Raw genomic sequence first — 19,692 nt, forward strand, 5'->3', positions numbered from 1 at the left:
ACTGTGGGGCAAGCATGGGAAGACCTTGTATCTGCCCATTGCTGCTCAATATCGTCCACTATCATCCACTAAGGACCATCTGTTTGTGTACAGGCTCAGTGTAAAATGTAACAAATGGATAGACCACTGCTACCCTGTACTGTACACACACACACACACACACACACACACACACACACACACACTGTCTCTCTGCACCATGGTAGAACCTTCCATTCTGAAGGAGTTGCCTCTGTCCTGCAGAAGTTTACATGAAGAAACCTGTTCTGCTGTCTTGTAAACAATCGCCAAATGAAATGCATGTTATACTAAGCAACCTAGTTAACTTATGATTGCTTAAATGTTAGTTATTTTAGATAACAAGATAGATAGAGGAACGCAGGTGGCACTGTGGTCTAAACACTGAGCCTCTTGGGCTTGCCGATTGGAAGGTCGGTGGTTTGAATCCCCGCAATGGAGTGAGCTCCCATTGCTCTGTCCCAGCTCCTGCCAACCTAGCAGTTTGAAAGCCCGCCAGTGTAAGTAGATAAATAGGTACTGCTGTGGCAGGAAAGTAAACAGTCTTTCCATGCGCTCTGGTTTCTGTCACGGTGTTCCGTTGCACCAGAAGCGGTTTAGTCATGCTGGCCACATGACCCGGAAAGCTGTCTGTAGATAAACACCGGCTCCCTCGGCCTGAAAGGGAAATGAGTGCCACAACCCCATAGTCGCCTTTTGACTGGACTTAACCATCCAGGAGTCCTTTACCTTTTTACCTAGATAGATAGATAGATGTACACCTGTAGGAGGATGCAAGAGCTAGGCTTTGTTTGAAGACCATCCAAAGACCTCTAGGAGCATCCTTTAAAGAGTGATTTGAACAAAGACCATTCAGTCCACCAGATTGCGCCCAACAGTGGCCAGACTAATGCTCCTGGGAGCTTCCATGCCAAGCATGAGACCTTAACTTTCTATATGTTGGTTCCTACCGATAAATGAGGAGGATGTTGTTGTTGTTTTTTAAGGAGAGATACTACCTCCTATTATGTATATAATAACTCAGGTTGCCAAACCAGTTATTTTATGAATAGGCTGAAATGAGTGGGACCCGTGGCAGAGTGTTGCAGTGTGGTATGCCCATAGTTCAGGATGCCAAATGGACTTCATCCCATTCCCCCTTCCCTGCTGATTTTTTGTTTCCCCTTCCCAACAGCCTGTCGGCATTCCAAGACCTCTAAGCACCGACAGAGCAATCCGAGCCTTGAGTGGGGTGTAGCAGAGTGACGAGACCACACCACATCCACAAACCTGTTGCTTACCTGGCTGGGATAAAAAGTGGAGGGCATGCAATAGCTTGGGGGCAACCAGCCTGGAGCTGGTCTGGTAATCAGGTCGAGATCACACCTGAGGCTGCCAAGTGACAGCAGCGGGATTGGCTCAGAACCCACTCAATCCTGAGTTGCCTCAGCTCCTCTGTACCCCCAAAATGGCTCTTTTGGGGCTTTCCATAGGATTCTGACAGGCCACCAGCACCACATCTACCTCCTTACACTTTTCAGCAGGTGGAACAGGGAGCTTTGTGCTGGCAGGACTGTTCCAAATGGAGGGTTATCCCTACTGCATCCACACACAAACCTAACACAGTGGATTGGGGGGGCTTGGATCGCACCCTTGGCCCTCATTGGGCTGTCTGGGGGGTGGGTAAGCTAGACAAGATGGGGAGGAAGTGATGGTCCTGAGATCAACCAGGAAACTACATGACTGAGGATTTGAATCTAGGACTTTGCAGCAGTAATCAGACACTGACCCAGCCTTAGTCAACCAGGTGCCCTCCAGAAGTTTTGGAACACAACTCCCATCAGACATGGCCATTAGCTGGTGCTCCGGCCCTTGGACCACATTGGGTCTCATGCAGCACTCAGATCCTCACTTCTGAGGAATCTAATGCCTCCTCGGCAAAGGAGGCACCGAGCAAAATATTTCTGGCCTTTCTGAAGCCCGACTCTGACAAGAACACTCTGACCTTTTCTGCAGCCACCTCTCGCTGTTTGCTGTGACTTACCCTGTTCCTTATTGCAATTAATGTAAGAGGAAATGAAAAGTGACAGAAAAGTGGATCTGCTTCCCTCTGGTGGCCCCTGCTGGCTCAGGCAGCCGAAGCCGTCGCAGAGGGGTCAGACCTACGCAGGCGGCTGAGTCGGAGCCGAGTGGCTCATTTAAAATGTTCCTGTTTAATGGATTGCCTATGCTCCGGTTGCTATAGCTACACTAAACTCTGCCTCTAATTGGCAGCAGATTCTCCTGGCAAAATGCAAGGAAGGGGCAGGCAAAAAGCAGCGTGTGGATGCCTCCCGTCACAGTTTGTGAGCCTGGGGGGGGGGGCGGGAATCAGTTGAAAGTGCTGCCAATGAGATGCACAGTCAGAGAGCCATCTGTGGATAGGAGGCATGGCTTCTTTATTTATCTAAATTATTATTTGTATGCTGCTTTTCACTACACAGAAACACCAAAGCAATTTGCAGAGCAATAAAGCTGCCGACAGCATAAAACGAAATAGAACAGTAAGTAAAACAGGGATGGGGAACCTGTGGCTCGGCAGATGCAGTTGAACGTCACCTCCTCCCAGCATGGCCAGTTATGAGGGATGATCCCAGCAATATCTGGGTGGCCACAGGTTCCCCACTCCTGCAATAGAACAACAGTAAAATTACAGTTACAGTAGCCAGAGATGCCAGGAGCTGGTATTAACAGGCAGGAAAAGCTTGGGTGCAGATACATCTTTGGGTAGGATTCTCTTCAGTAGATGCCCTGACAGTGCTGGTTCCATTCTGCTGCAGTTTGGTTTCTGCCAAATACTACATTATTTGTCTTGCTGTCCACTATTTAACATGTAATATAAGTTATGTAAATATTTATTTATTGATTGATACTTATTCAAAGATATACAAAAATACATACCCATTACAAATTAATTTTTTTAATAATATGCTGGGAAAAACCAGCTATTTAGTCTATAAGAGAACAAAGTCAGAAGGAAGAAAAGATAGGGAAAGGATAAACCTAAAGAGAAAGAGAAAAGGTTGTGTAATGATGTTAATTACATACATTTCAACATAAAGGAAATGTCAAAACAGCATTAAAAAGAACCTCCAATTAATTACATATCATTTGCAAACTTCCACACACAAAACCCCCAATTATGCAAAAAATTGTCATTGTATTTGCTTGATTTCCATTCCTGACTACAGACAAAAGTGAGCTGCAATAATTTCTGCTTCCTTTTCTGTTTTCACTGGAATTCTCCAGCATCCCTTCATGTCAGAAGTCTTGCTTATTTTAAAAGTATCAGAATCTGTCGCCCGTTTTGGAGGACTGGTCTTTGTCTTATACCCACCTTCCTTGTTTTTGTTCTCCCTTGTAGATCTCAACTCCTTCCAGCAGACATCCAAATGGATTGATGATGTCAGAACAGAAAGAGGAAGTGATGTCATCATCATGTTAGTGGGCAACAAAACAGACCTTGCTGATAAGAGGTAAATGCATATAATGAGGAAGAGGGGGAGGACTATTAATTTCCGGTAGAGAAGGTTAAACTTCTTAGACACACAAGAAACCTGCAAAAGGGCAATAAGCCACATACTGTAGAGATGCTCCATTGTCTACTGTTGCCATAGGAACAGATCTCCTAGAGTGACAACTCCTGTTTTATTGACCCTTTCTGAATCCCTTGTGCATCGTTAAGAATGAGGGCACAGCTTGGTGCCATTATTACAACTTCACTTTTCGAGCCACAACCCATTTCCCTACTCTTTTGCAGCTGCATTGAGACAGTTACCATTTCCCCCTCTTCTGTGTGTCTGACCCTAGGCAGATAACAATTGAAGAAGGGGAACAGAGAGCTAAAGAACTGAATGTCATGTTTATTGAGACAAGTGCGAAGACAGGATACAATGTAAAACAGGTAAGGTGCCTTTGTTCCTGGGTGAGGAGGAGAGCGTGATCCAGTTTGTGTGCTACAGACTCCTGCATGACACATGCAGATTGGATGAAACATGCATTTTTCACACACAAATGGGGTACAAGTGTCTGTTTTATCATTGTTGCTAGCAAGCTAGATTACCCTGATTTAGGGAGAAATGTCATGTATCAAGAAGCCCTAGGTGGCAGCAGAATATACTTGTACAATACTGTGGTGAGCATTTACAGCCCGTTAGTCTGTGCAGAGTTCATTTTCCTTTGATTTCTCTCCAGGAACTTCGGCTGCAAACCAGTTGCACCTCAAGGTCAAACGAGATGTGACCTGCATAGCAGACTGGAAAAATAAATGAATAACGAATATGGGAGAGGGACCAGCCACCTGGGGCTGTGGCATGGGGGAGGAAGGGAGGCCTTTAACCTATTGCCTCTGCCGTGGTCATGATCAGAATTGCCTCCTGCACAATAGGAGCTTTCTTCCCAATGTGACTAGCAAGTGTTGGGGCAAGTCCAATCAGGACCATGGCAGAAGCAAAGGGTTAAAAGGCTCCCTTCACACCGAGCCCCAATCTGGCTGGTCCTTCTCCCATATTGGTACTGTTAAACCTCGTTTCTCGAACGGCTCCGTTTTGGAACGTTTTGGCTCCCAAACACTGAAAACCTGGAAGTATGATCTGGTTTTCGAACGTTTTTCGGAAGCCAAACATCCAACACGGGTTCCGCTTGAGTACAGGAAGCTATTGCAACCAATTGGAAGCCACGCCTCAGTTTTCTAAAATTTCGGAAGCTGAACGGGCTTCCGGAACGGATTACGTTCGACAACCAAGGTTTGGCTGCAATTGGTCTTCAAGTCATCCTGTTTCGCATGGCTGGAAGTTGGAATTATACATCATAGCAACCATTGTTTTCAGAGGCACAAGGGAACAGCTTCCCCTTTCTACTGACAGTAACCCGTCTGAGTAGCTCCAGGTCTGGTTCTCCTGGGCAGATGTATAAATGGAAGAGAGCTTAGGGCTTACTTAACTCGTGTTACACATACCGTAACTATTTTTTTCAGTTGCATATTGGATGTAAACTAGAAAGTACTAATGATTTATTCTCTTGCTCCCTCGCCCATCCTTCTGCCTGCCTTTGTTGCTGTACACTCTGCACGCTGCTTTAGCTCTTCCGACGCGTCGCCTCTGCTCTGCCAGGGATGGAGAGTGTCCAAGAGAAGAGCAAAGAAGGGAGTATCCTTTCTTGATTAACAATCATTGTTCCTCAAGCAACCATTCCCATTCAAAATCTTACAGGTATGGGATTGGGGGGAAGGTTTAGTTCAGTTCCCATTTGAAGCCAAATCTATCAAATTCCGAAACAATGTCAGAACCAGAAAACACAGCCATCCTTCAAATTTTGCCCTTATCTGAATTTTCCAATGCACTTCCCCAACCAAATTTTTTTACAAAAAATGCATATATTAGGGGGAAAGGTGCACAAAAATGAATATACTAATAAAAATAATATACTGACATGCATTAGATTAGAAGTCACTTAGAAAAATGTGTACACGAATCAAAACTGCATGCTTAGCTCCTTGTCCCTTTAATGTCCGCTCTAATGAGAGTTGCATGTTTTCAGAAAATCTTCATCAGTGGTGGAAATAGTTCAGATTGCCTTGCTTGTTTTTTTCCTATTGGGAAAAGCTGAGATTATGCAAGCCATGTCCCATCACTACTTCACATTGTGTCTAAATAACTTCTCAGCCTTGCCGTAGAAGAATGTCCGAGGTCAAATGCAAGAACCCACCAGCTATTTCCTTCCTGTTGCGATAGTTCTTCAAGACACAAATGGCCTTGTTAAACTAAACCCAGAATCCCCATTCTCCAATTATGGAATGAGCACACAAAAGGAAAGCATCAGCATAGAGCAGTACTAATGAATGTGGTCCAATTAAGTGTTATTTATTACAGAGAAGTTCATGGTTTCTAAATTAAACACAGCAGTAATGGCTTCCTCTGCCTCTGAAGCTGGCAGGAAATAAAGAATAATGGTTACACAGGGAATGTTTGCCAAACAATGACAGCTCATGCCATGTCCCCAGATGTTCCCTTGCATAGGTTATGCAGGAGGCCCGCAGAATTATCCCTTCTGCCCTGAATAGCCATTTTTCACTGCTAACAGTGTGATTTAGAAATGATCTTGATGAGAGTCCCAATGAGGGCCCAGAAACAGAGGCTGAGTGATGACATCAACTTCATTTTAAAAGAGCTTAAAAAAGGCGCCTTATTTTGCATCCAGTAGACTGCTCTGTGCTTGCTCCTGGGTTCTCATTTAATCTGTTGCCACTTGCTGGTAGATGTGAATTACACTTCCTTGGCTCTCACACTGGTCCCCTTGTTAATGGCCATCAATCATTTTGAAGGGCCCCAAATCAAGACCAATGTTTGTGTGCTTATTGTTCTCGCTAATTTGTAAATTTCATAATCTTGACCATTTTCTACAATTTTTTTATTTATTTCCAGTGATAACACAAACCTGGTAAGTAGATTTCAAAAAAAATGTAGGAGCTTCTTTCACATTCTGCGCTAGGCTCTTTTCCTCAGGATATGGGATGATGAGTTACCTCCCCCACACACTTTTGAGCAACCTGTGTGAACGAGATTTCACAGGTGGGAAGTTTTCTGTACCTCCTTGTCCCCTTAGCTAACTCGTGTGCCTTGCATCCCCCACTCCCAGCCTACAGTCTTGAATATTATTTATTCATCTACTTCTTTTGTATGCCCCACATAACATAATGTTCTCTATGCAGCTTACATGACAGATAATTTAAACACAAAACTGCCTATATACCCCCTTTAAAAGTAAAGGTACCCCTGACCATTAGGTCCAGTCACGGACGACTCTGGGGTTGCATGCTCATCTCACTCTATAGGCCGAGGGAGCCGGCATTTGTCCGCAGACAGCTTGACTAAGCCACTTCTGGCGAACCAGAGCAGCGCATGGAAAAGCCGTTTACCTTCCCACCAGAGTGGTACCTATTTATGTACTTGCACTTTGATGTGCTTTCGAACTGGGCAGGAGCAGGGTCCAAACAACGGGAGCTCACCCCGTCGCAGGGATTCGAACCGCCGACCTTCTGATCGGCAAGCCCTAGGCTCAGTAGTTTAGACCACAGCACCACTGTGCCCCCCTTTAGGTATTCCTTTAGGTATCCCTAAATTCAGGTAGCAGCAGAACACAAGACTTCACAGCAGAAAGACGTATGCAGCCAAATACTAGAGAATATCTGTAGTCTTATCAACATGGGAAGCAACCATTGGTCTCCCCAGCTTCCTGGTAGGGTCTTTCCAGGGTTTCAAACAGGAGAGACTCCTACCTGGAGATGGCAGGAATTGAACCTGGGGCCTTACCACTGAGCTATGGCCCTTTCCCTCTCTCCAGGCCAATTTAGACAAGCTGCAGTTAGGGACCAAACAGTCTCACTCTTGGTGAGGAGGGAATGGAGAAACTCTCATATCTGAACACTTATAACAAAAAACCTCCATTCCCATAAACCACAACAGGGAGGAAGAGTTCAGCCTAGACTTTATGCCTAGAGCATGGAGGAGGAGGATAGCCAAAGCTCCTAGCCATGATGGAAGCTGTGCTGTCCCTCCACAGGCGGAGGCAGGAATGCCTCTGAATAACAGTTGCACTTAGATCCCACAGGCATCTGGTTGGCCACTGCATAAACAGGATGCTGGACTAGGGGGGCCAATGGCCTGATCCATATTTGCATGCCATTCATATATTCAGGAGAGAGATATTTTAAAAAATACTTCAAAGATACAACCTCCTGCAACCTGAAGTATCTCGGCCAAGAAAAAGCTGGCGCTACTTTATTTTGCTGGTTGTAGAAACCGATCCTCTTCCAGCTGCTGAGCCTTGCTTTTCCTTCTCTCCTGATTGCCCCAGAGGGCACATGCGGCAGCGGTAGCAGCGAGTGCCTGTCTGGAAAGGGGAAATGACATGGCGCCTGCGAACCACTGTGGCGGAAGAGAGAGAGTGTCTGGATGTGACTGACAGCAGCTCTTCTCCCCTAATTGCTGCCTTTTGTGCTTGGGAAAGGTCATCTCCCCTGGGGGCCTGCGCCGAGTTTGATATAGATTACATATGTCAGCGCCACATGCAGAGAGCACAGCCTGGGCTCGGCCCTTGCTGCGTGCAGAGGGAGAAACCAGTCTGTGGCTGGTTAAGGAAGACAGAGGTGTGATGTCATCTCTCTGAGTCCTCGGGACTAAAGCCTCTGCTCCAAGAGGCGGGAATTCATCCCGATTCTTTAAGTTGCTTGTCAAGCGACAGACAAGACAGCATGAAGGTTTATACAACGCACAGTCGCACAAACATTGCAGTACATTTTTTGGCTTGGGTATTTGCCTGCTAAATTACTTGGTCACTTGCAGGAGCGCCTCCTTACTGTGATTTTTTAACATTGCCTGAAGTGAGAGCTTTGTCGGAAGAAATAATGGGGTTGTATTCCACACTCCATTAGGAAGGCATTCTGCTGCTGGAGCAACCGGGTTTCTGTTTCCTCTCCTCCCCATGCACCCTCAAGATCAGCTCTGGTTGGTCCACCAACAACCACCCCCCACAAACTGATTTTGAGGGCACTGGTGGGGGGGGAGAGATGTTGGAGTGGGAACCAAGTGACTCCAGGTGACCATTTTAATTACTGTGTTAGATGGCGCCAAGGAGGACATGACGTGTGAAAATGGTATTTGTGTACCATCCTCTTGGGTTCTCTACAGGTATTTGTGTACAAGCGGCTTGGTCATGCTGGCCACATGACCCGGAAGCTGTATGCCGGCTCCCTTGGCCAATAAAACAAAATGAGCACCGCAACCTCAGAGTCGGTCACGACTGGACCTAATGGTCAGGGGTCCCTTTACCTTTATCTATATCATGCACTTAGATCTTGTTATGATATGGAATTTAACTAGCTTTGACGGGCATTTATGTTGCCAGCTGACTTGCTTGCTGCTGTTGGTAAAGACACCTTGGTAAGTTGCGTTACCGTGTTGACACTCTGGGAATGATGCACTTCCCTCAGTAGCATAAACCTGTTATCTCCCTTAACCCTTTTCTGCAGTGATTGACATTAAATTGGACAAACCACAGGAACCACCACCCAGTGAAGGCGGGTGCTCTTGTTAATGCAAAGCGCAGGATTCGTCAGCTCCATTTGACACCACACGCTTGTTGTGTTGCTTCCTATTGGTTAGCTTCCTAATAATATGAATTGAGTTATTCAATGGGGAGGATTTCTTTTCTCTCTGTGTCTCTCTAGGAAAGGGAGGGGTGGGTGGCAAGGATCAGACTATGTGATTCAACCACTGGTTCTATTTTCTTTTCTTTCCTTTTTTTGTTTAGTTGTAATATATTGTACTTTATTAAAAATGCCAAAACAATTCAGAATTTTCAACAAGACACTTTAATTGTGTGTATACAACTCTCAGCCATGGGGACTTAATATCCTTTTTTGGGTACTTTTTTTTAAATTGTATATTTGTAAACTTACAGAGAAAACCCCAAGATTATACAGGCTGGCTAGTTTCAGTGTTTGACATAAATGGTAGACATATCCTTGAAGTAAACTAGCCCCCAATTAGTTGACTGAACACTAACTGTGCCATTCACACTCCAATGAGAGGCCAGCAAAGCATGCAACCACCGGTGTGCAATGTAACATCTGACGAGATGGCCATGAAAAGGTGGGAGAGAGAGCTACAACTAGAGAAATGTTATTCATGACAGTGGCAGTGCACCTCCATAGTTCCCAGACGCATAAGGATCTATTGCGCATGCACAGCTTACGATCATGCATCATGTTATATTTTACTATACCATGAGAGACGTTCCTTTTTTAGCACTTCTGTGGGTGGGATACTTGTTTTTAAGACCTTCACTTGTGTCGCATAGCCTATGTATGTCAACTTTTTAAACATCACACTAGCTAGCATAAGCCACCACACACATATGCTATGGCGTGTATGTGAAACCAATGGCATTGCTGTGTATATGGATGGTTGGGCCCAGCGGTAGCCTTTACTTCCTGAAAAGGCCACCTCAGCCAATGATAGCTGCTGATTTGTAGCTAACATTGGATTGAAGAAGAAAACACTCAGATGGTTTTGCCAAAAAGGGGGGGAGGGGGGAAATATGGCAGAATAAAATAAAGTTATCCAAAGGCTCCCTCTAAGCTTATTGTTACAAGTAGATTTCTTTAAGGAAGCAACTCAAAATGATGGCCAAGATTGAATCAGAAACTGTCAATTACTGTAACTTCAAAAGGTAATTCCTTGGGGGTCACCTCACTTTTAGCCAACTGTACTATTCATGGTGGTTGATCATTATTATGAGTGATGATAACTTCTGCATGAGTGAACAAAGAGCAAAAGAGCCTGTCTCTGTAGAAAAGAAGATTGCCTTGGCAACAAAGATACGATAGATAATGTATTTAATTTTTGTAACATGTGTATGCATGTTTTATATTGATATAAAACATACATTGACGCACACACAGCTGTGTGAAGGTGTATGTCTACACACCCATGCACAATATAGATGCTTGGTTTCTCCCACTGTTATAACTTTGCAACCAACAACAGTTGTGGAAAATTACAGTTGGTGCAGTGTGTGGGTCTAGAAGGTTTTTGTTATTGTCGGGGAAAAGTGTGATTTGTCATGTCTTCAATAAATTAAACTCAAGATACATGTGAAGCTAGAAAAAAAATTGCACGGAGATGTATCTCCAGATGTTGTCAATCAATGTGTGATAGCGCATGTAGTCATATTCTGGCATTACTCCAGAGAAAGTGGCTGTCATGAGGTCTCATGTTAACTCATGGTCATTTCAGTCAGTGAAAGGTTCCAAGATGTTTTCTAGTTCAACTTTTAGCCTACATTACAGGAAATGTCACGGTGATCACCACTATGTGATAACTGAATTAATATGGTGTTATCTTTTCCTCTGTGGAATAGTGCTACTTTTGTGCCATTCCTGTGCTGCAAAACAACCACCACCACCACCACCACCCCCTCACATGCTTACCAGCACACACTTCGGAGGTCTCTTTTGCTCATGAGTAGCCATAGAGAAGCACTAGCACCCATGTGCCCTTCTAGTTTGTCTAATTGTAGCCTGCAGCCAGAACAAGTGATCAAGATTTCCTTCTTTCCCAACTCCATTCTCCTTTAACATATTATCTTCCCTGCTGTTTTCTCCTCAATTCTCCCTTCTTACCTTTCCCATCATCCTTCCTGCCGTCTCGGTTTTGTTTTTTGCCTCAATCATCATGGAAGCATTATTCTACCTATTTGCATCTAATGCCATCCTCAACGCATCGCTGCCTCACTCAAAGAGCTTGAAAAGTGTTGAGACTTTGTGCGTTTCACAGTTAAATCATGTGAAATGATCCTGAAGTGACATTTTGAGGAAGAGGGTGGGAATCCTCAGGGGCAGATTTGATTTGAAAGATTGCCTTCCATCAGATGTTCCTTCTGCAGGGGTACTTCATGAGAACATAAGAGAGCACTCTGCAAAGGGTGAAACTAGATGAACTGAAAGTGTGTTGGGGGGAAATCAATGCTAAGTAAGTCAGGCATATAAGGTAAGTGAGCTGATTATCTTGAATTCGGTAACCAAAAGGAGGCAAAAGCCTGGCTTACACTTAGAAAAAGGTCACGAGGAGGCCCAAAGCAAGATACTGATCCAGAAATGTGAAAGTGTTAGATTTAATTGAATGGAATATAGCCGACTGCTTCTACCAAGCAAACAAATCCAGTGTTTAAAGTGGGGCTTGCAAATGGATGAGCATTTGCACAAAACAGTGAGCAGAACAATAACTAAACGACAGCATCCATTTGTCAAAGGCAAGCAAATAGAAACACAAGTTTCCCTCTTCCTAACCACCATAGGCAGCTCTTACTATTATCAGTGAAAAATCAGAGACTTCACTGAGACTATTGGTTTCCAATGAACTTAAGCTTCAGAAAGGATAATCATACCCAATATATCTTAAATATTATTGGCATTGGCAAAGTCTGAAATACATATACCCCAAAAGCCTCCACCCAACATTTTTTTTAAAATCTAAGTTTTGATTATATGTAGTATGCCATAACATTTGTGACAATAACACACGGATGAGAAAGCTGATGATTTCACAAAGGATCAGAAGTCTAAATACCTTGGACCAAAAGGGCTCACAAAAGACATTTGTGAGCATCCTGGGTTGAAGTCACAAACTGAAGGGATCTGAACGTCCTCATCCAATGGCTTTAACTTCTCATGTAGGTGATTGCTGCAGTCTGAGGATATGTGCTCTGCATGCATGCCAGTAGCTTCCACTGGAAACTAAAGCTGAAATTGAAGAGGATGGGATGGGGCAGGAGGCATAGAGATTTTTACTGTTAACACCATGTGAAAAGAAACTGAGTAGACAGACTGTTTCACATGAAGAGGAAAGAAAATAAAAGGAAACAACTGGACTGTGGAAATACTGCCCTACAAAGGTTTGCAAAAACCATTGTAGGCAACATAAAGACAGCTTCTAAGTAACAGTAAATGGTGGAAAGTCCCAAACCTCAACAAATGCCAATACAATACCACAGACTGAGTTCTGTTGGAGATAATTGGTATGGTTTACTTCCAAGAGCTCAGCTGACCAGAAGAGAATACAAATTGGATGCAAACAAGCAAGCTACTTTAGTACAATTTTAATCTCTTTCAAGCACATGCAAGGCTACAACTAGACAGCTGTCGTGGCAAAGACTGCCACACCCAAGTTCAAAGTTTGTTCATCACAAATTTTCATTTTTTTTGACAGGCGAATTTATCAAGCAGACATTGAGCTTTCTGTGTTTTGGCTTGCAAGGATGTAACTAGCCTCATTTTGACTCCCTAACAGTCACCTGGCCAGAATATTCTAGCTCTAGGTGAGCAAGCAGCAGGTTCCAGCACCAGCATAACTGAGAGTTAACATGCATTTTTGGAAATGATTCCTTCAGTCTGAGCAGTGCTTCCCACTATGCAAAGAGGGAACTTTAAACTGGACACATGGGGGGGGGGGATTGAGAAAATCCATTTTACACACATACATTTATTTGTACTCTTCCTTTCCACAGTAAATACCATGCTCAAGGCAGCTTATGAAAAAAATTACAAAAGTAATCCTCAAGAATAAATAAAAACATCAAAAAGTACGCAACCAAACTGAACAATTTCCACACAAATAACAATAAGATCTAAAATAAAGATACACAAATAATAGCAGCAGCAGTGCCCCCCAACTAAAATCCCCACACAAGACCCCAGTCTAACAGTTTTGCTTTGTTCAGAGCCAGAGAGGGTGCCATTCAAAAGTAGGAAACCAAGGAGAGGACTGTGTATAAAGAGAATAAAATGCAGTACTATATGCATTATCATAACTGAAGGTTTAAACTTCTAACACATATGCTCCCATATTGAAGCATCTCCAAAGACCCTTTAAAGCCTTCTGCCCTCCTCCAGGCACTGATAGACAAGGCACCCATCTCCCAACATGCTGATCCCACATGAATTGCCATTCTGTTCTTTTGTGCCACATGGGCTACCAATTAGGAGCTCACCCATTGCCCCTCACTGTATATTAAGAAAATAAATGTCATGTTCTAGAATATGAGTACCATTTTCTTACCCTACCTAATTAAAAAGAAACCTGGCACTGGAGGAACAGGCACACACTCTACCCAGAGACAAACTTGGATAATGATCAAACAGCTTAGCCTCCATAGCATTCTTAAGCCCAAACTTGTGGGTTATCACCTGAAAAGTCCCTTTTCATTTTCTCCATCTTTCTTCCATTTTCTGTACTGAAACATCATACCCATTCTTGAGCGGCTGCAGGCAGTTTAGGGCAGAGTCTTTCAGTTTCTCGGTAGCTTGGTGGAGGATATTGGCTGCCACGTCAACTTTCCATAAAACTGTATAAAAACAAAACAAAAATAAACCAGAACTTAGCATGTTAGTCCAATTAACAATAAACTGTCTTCTTCTCAAACATGGTCTCGTGGCTAGAATTTTTCAGTGGCTGTATTTCATGGGGAAATTCCACCTAAGCACGTCATCGCAACTCCAGTTGCTGTAAGCATTCCCTATATCTCTCCTAAGTTTCAGAAGAAACATTAAAGGAGCACCTGCACGCTGCAGTTACACTGGCCTACCCAGGCACACGTACATTTCTCATGACATAACTAATGGCTGGCTCCTCTTCATTATCATTTCCTGCTTAGAATTCCATTATTCTTGCAAAAGACCTTCAGAAACCCAGCATATATGTCTTTTACTGACAGTTTCTTCCACTTAATGCAAACAATTATACTTCTCCGGGCTTTTTGGAGCAGTATGCACAATCAGAAATCCAATCACTCACCAATTATTAGGGACGGGGTGGGGATTCAGAAAATACAGCCAGTGTAGTCTCTGGCTAGGGTTCTAGTCTAAAGTATCTGGCAAGCACCAGGTTTGGGAAGGCTGTTCTGTATAGATCCTCATGCATAAGAAAGGAAGAATAGCACTGCTGGATCAAACTAAAGGCCCATCTAGACCAGCATTCTGTTCCCACAGCAGCCAATCAATGGGGAGACCATAGGCAGGACAAGACTACAGCAGCACTCTCTGCTCCAAAACAGGGACTCTAAGAGCTGTTCCGTGATGAACTGAGACAGTGTATAACTCAAGAACCTATTTCTGTTTCAGTGGTAGCCACAGAGCCGGCACACCCATGGGGCAGGTGAGGTAATCCGCTTTAGGCGGCATGAGCCACTGGGGCAGCAGGTCCCGATGTCAATCTTTCTTCCCCCTTGTTCCTGATGTATATCTTCTCTTACCCCTTCTTTCCCTGACATGGAGGGAGAAGCCATTTTGGGGTCCACCCCAGGTGCCAAAATGTCTTGGGCCAGCTCCAGCTAGCCAGATTTACAAATATGCCCGCCACTGTTTTCTCTCAAAGCAACAGACTCTGTGCTGGATAGAGGGGCTTACTCAGGCTCTCCTTTTCAAAAGTGAACACAAGGAGCAGAGATCCAGAGCTTATCCTATCCATCAGAACCCTGTATGTCTAATTTTAAAAGGTTTATTTTTGGATAGGATTCAGGAAGAGAAGGAGATAGAATGTATCCGTTGCCTAAGAGCATTTTTATTAGGCAACTCATAAATTGAATAATAATACTATCATGGACACCACACAGCACAAAAGAAGTGAGAACACTCTATGTACCTGATCATGCATTTGAACATCTGGCCAGAAGTCTAGCATTGTATCATATGCCCATGAAGTTCAGTGTAAGGGAAAGCTAAACATACATCCAAGAAGCATTTTTCCAGGTGAATATTGGGGTTCTTGCCATCATGCAGAAGAAGGCTATGAGGCAAGAACCACTATCAAACTGGCAAGAGGAATTGGCAGATATCCAAAAGACGAGCAAGAAAACATGAGAACTGCATGAAATGAATTCTTTCTTGGCAAACAAGAGCAGGGGTAGGCAACCTAAGGCCCAGGGACCAGATGCGGCCCAATCACCTTCTCAATCCGGCCCGTGGACAGTCCGGGAAACAGTGTGTTTTTACATGAGTAGAATGTGTCCTTTTATTTAAAATGCATCTCTGGGTTATTTGTGGGACATAGGAATCCATTCATATTTTTTTTCAAAATATAGTCCGGCCCACCACATGGTCTGAGGGACGCTGAAAAAGGTTGCTGACCCCTGAACAAGAGGTTCAGAGGGTGGCAACAAGAAAATGGACCTTTTCAGTGATGCATCCCCATTGTGGAACACTCTCCCTAGGGAGGCACACCTGACACCACCTTTATCTAGTTGCAGATAAAGTTTCAAACTTTATCTAGTTTTTATTCCCCCTTCCTGCCTGGCTTTTTGTTCCCCCCTCTTCCTCCCCACCCCTGCATAGTCCCTAAATCTGTTCTGGAGTTTCCCCAACCCCCTAGAATAGATTTGAGGAGGGTACATGAGGAAGGAGGAGGAGGGAAAGTCCCTCTGCGCAAACAGAAAACCTTGCCCTGGTGGGACACATGACGAAAATACTACTCTCTCTTTCCCCCAATTCATATCATGGTGTCATTCCTGACTGCTCCCTCCACACACAGCTGTTAATTACTTTAAAAATCTCCCATATGCAATAGCTAATTACATGAACAGCATCCCAAGATGTTTGGTCCAAAGACTATCTCAGAGTATAGATGCAAAGCAACCCCATTAGCACAGTTTTTTATGTACTGTTTGCCCAAACTGCTTCAGTTGTGCTAATATCAGAAAACACAGATGGCAGACCTTCAGCCCTACAGATATTTCTGATGTATCACTCGCATCTGCCCCAGTCTTTACAACCAATGGTCAGGGATGACGGGAGCTGTAATCCAACAACATCCAGAAGGACACAGATTCCTCATCTCTTGCATTTAGTTATTCTTGCTAAACTACATTTTAAACAGAAGGCAGGCCAAACTAATGGCACACGCTGCTAGGAAAAGATAAATACATACAGGATATAAAGCAGAATTTATGAACCAGCAGAGTTTATCATCAGTTGCAGTGTGAGGGTACACCCAGATACTTTGGCTTCTTGCAGAGAGCAGCACACATTATGGGCTATGTAGGAACCACATAAGTTCCATGTGATAATCCAACATGTGTGAAAATTGTTGCGTTTACACCGAGTGATTTACACATATGGATGAAGCACTGGGAAGTTCTCAAAAGTGTAGTGGAGCTTCCGTTCCCTCCTCTCCTCTCCACCCTCACCCACTCAAGTTAATTGAAGAGATTAAACCAGAAGGCAGAACTAATAAAGGCTGGCTGGGATGAAGGGCTGTCAAGGAACAGCTACTATAGCGGTCTCGTGAGCAATCTGCAAAGATCACACAGGGGAGGGTCCTCCGCTGAACTAATTGGCAATCCAGAGAACAAGCACTAGCTGTAGACAGCCAAGACTAAAGGGAGGGGGCACAGCCCCAAGGGAATAGTTGCCAATGGAATCTGGGCTGTAATTGAACTCAACCATAAGTCACAGTAATCATTAGATCATTCCCCTTACATGCACTAGTGCCATTTTTTTTTTAAAAAAAATTGTTTTTCAGCAGCACAAATTTTCTTACTGTTCAAACAGGTCATTTTTCTCAAAGCCATCACCAAAAGCTTCACATCCGTTAAACAGGTTATCTCCAAAACCGTGTCATTTTGTTGTTGTACAAAAGAAACCATGGTCAGCTATGGAGAAAAAGAGAAATCTTCAAAATGAGTGGATGAACATATCCAGCTTAAAAAAGAGAGATAATTTCAATAACACATTTTTATATAGCACTGGGCTTTTCCTGTTGTTGTTAACATATAATCTTGCCACTATAACATTTTAAAAGTTAAGTGCTCATTTGTACAGTGCCATCTATATTATATGTAGAACCGCCCTGTGACCTCTGGGTATAGGGCAGTATATAAATTCAATAAATAATAATAATGATTTACTGAGTTCCATAAGCAAGCAGGCCCTGATCCAAAGTGCATACAGACAACATTTACACAATGCGAGTGTGATATCTTAAAAAGTGCCACTAAGAATTATTCAAGTGTTGCCAAAATGGGGCTGGTGGCAGGGGAGGCCCCTGAGGAATCTCGTCAAAATCTATTGCATCAAGTTCTTTTTTCCATAAAAGGGGAGATGATATAATGAGCCCTAGCCCAACAGCCACAAACAGCAAGCTGTACTATTAAGAAATGATGGGCAATGGAAGATCAGACAGCAGGCTTCCTATTATGTCAGCAAGATCGCCACACATTTTACTATAGACCTTGACAGGTTGATCATAGCCATCTGCAATGTCAGATGGACTTTGAATGACCTCATCAGAACTGCATGACCACCTTTGTATCTTACAAAGTTGTTCCACATGCTTGAGCAAATTACTTCTATAGCTGTTTATGAATATGGCTTTATCCTGTCACATGGGTACATATTAGCTATTTGGGGTTGCACCCTAGTCCCACTGGAGTCAGAACTAACTTTTCACATTGATTACAAGAGGGTGTACGTACAACAAGTACGTACATCTGTTGTTTCCATTTTAAATGAAAAATTATTCTGCAGAAATACTGTATTATAACACACACACAAACCAAAAAACCCCAGGGAGCAGAGTTATGACTTTACCACTGAATTTTAGCATGCACAATAAATTGCATGAAGTGTAGGAACGTCACAGTGAATAACAGAGTTTTTTATCTCTTCAGTTCCATCCTTGGAGTTTTCTCCAGAGGCTACAAAGCATTATAAACTGCTACAATAAAGATGAACTGGAAACTCACGACAACAGCTTCCTGTGCACAAAAGCTTGTAGAAATTCACCAACAAAACTCCAGTTTTAAAGTCGGTGGAAACTGCAGCCAAGATGTCTGCTGCCTTAGGTGCAGTGAAAGGAGCTATTCTATCACCAGTGTTTAATATTCAGCCACTAGTCCAACTGGATTCTAAACATAGGAGGCGGGCCCCTCACACAGCAAAATATACTGGGCCAGCCACTGGGGGGGGGGGGTGGAGTGGCTGTTTGGGTTAAGAATTGTCTTCTCTTCTGCATCTGCTTCAACAGTTTCAATAAATGCATTTCCTATGTGAGGCCAGAATGGGGACATTAATGTTGCACACCTTATAATCAACTTGCGTGGAGCTGTGTGGCAAACAGCAGATAATAGTGGATAAGCAGGCCTCAAGTTGCTGTACCTTCTCTTCCAGCAAGACAACCAGCTTGCACTTGCTGCAGGTGTAGTTCCACATATTCTCAGGCAGGAAGACAAATGTGGCACAGGTGTTGCAGAACCACAGCAGCTCCTTTGCCATCCATGTCTCTTGAGTCTACATACAGTGGTACCTCAGGTTACAAACACCTCGGGTTACAAACACTTCGGGTTACAGACTCCGCTAACCCAGAAGTAGTACCTCGGGTTAAGAACTTTGCCTCAGGAGGAGAACAGAAATCACGCAGCAGCAGCATGGTGGTAGTGGGAGGCCCCATTAGCTAAAGTGGTACCTCAGGTTAAGAATGGTTTCAGGTTAAGAATGGACCTCCGGTACGAATTAAGTTCGTAACCAGAGGTACCACTATATACTGTGAGAGAGCACTCCAGGCCTCCCCCTCAATCTCTCCTGCTAACCTCCCTTGCGAACGCAAGGTCACAAGCTCCCAGAGATTGCAAACAGCTAAGCAGAACTGCTGGTGGCTGCCAACCCCTTCTCCCAACTCACTTCCTCCTTTAGCCTGGATTCCTCTCAGAAGTAGCTGCTCCATCTTAGACCATGTGCACACCCACAGAAATACAAACCCATAAGCAAGCCTCAGCTCAGACAAGCAACTAGCCTTAATTGAAAACACAAGCTCACTCTCTGCAGTCTCTTCCTTCACAAAATACAGCAAACAGCTAAGGAGAACTGCATAGAACTTAAGGTTCCTCTTTTTCTTCTTGTTACAATCCTTCAACTTACCTGCTGAACAATATGGACTTTCAACAAACCATGGGTGTATTCCAAGTCAATAACAATTTCCTTTGATTCCTGGGGCGGTGGCAGTGCGTCAGCTATTTATCCACACTCTTGCATTCCTCTCCACTGCAAGACTTCTTCCAAAGAGAGCTAGGAATTAACATGTTATGGCAATGTTCCTCAGTGGTGATGTG

At 43.8% G+C, this 19,692-nt stretch overlaps 2 protein-coding genes across 8 annotated transcripts in view; one reads left to right on the top strand and one right to left on the bottom strand.

Annotated features, from left to right (window-relative positions):
• Positions 1-14,015, top strand: part of RAB6B (RAB6B, member RAS oncogene family) — a 61,415-nt gene extending 47,400 nt beyond the window's left edge. The window contains exons 5-8 of the mRNA XM_083506654.1: positions 3,401-3,512; positions 3,847-3,940; positions 5,117-5,183; positions 9,065-14,015. Of these exons, the coding sequence (XP_083362780.1) occupies positions 3,401-3,512; positions 3,847-3,940; positions 5,117-5,183; positions 9,065-9,129 (338 nt within the window). The 3' untranslated portion in view covers positions 9,130-14,015. The remainder of the gene's footprint in view (positions 1-3,400; positions 3,513-3,846; positions 3,941-5,116; positions 5,184-9,064) is intronic.
• Positions 3,880-19,419, bottom strand: LOC310708356 (uncharacterized protein). Of its 7 annotated transcripts, none has more exons than XM_083506670.1 (4): positions 18,668-19,419; positions 17,127-17,238; positions 13,781-13,938; positions 3,880-4,279 (listed from the first exon to the last, which is right to left on the bottom strand). In XM_083506670.1, exons 1-3 carry the CDS (start codon positions 18,857-18,859, stop codon positions 13,796-13,798), a joined length of 447 nt encoding a protein of 148 aa, XP_083362796.1. In that variant the 5' UTR covers positions 18,860-19,419; the 3' UTR covers positions 3,880-4,279; positions 13,781-13,795. The 7 variants fall into 7 exon arrangements, 5 of the variants coding, with proteins under 5 accessions (XP_083362796.1, XP_083362798.1, XP_083362795.1 ...); XM_083506672.1 differs by lacking the exon at positions 3,880-4,279 and adding an exon at positions 9,333-12,337 and having other exon boundaries at positions 18,743-19,419; XM_083506669.1 differs by lacking the exon at positions 3,880-4,279 and adding an exon at positions 9,333-12,337.
• Between the last annotated feature and the right edge of the window lie 273 nt (positions 19,420-19,692).

This window comes from Podarcis liolepis (assembly GCF_965112155.1).
Source record: "Podarcis liolepis genome assembly, chromosome: 5".
Lineage (NCBI taxonomy): Eukaryota > Metazoa > Chordata > Lepidosauria > Squamata > Lacertidae > Podarcis > Podarcis liolepis.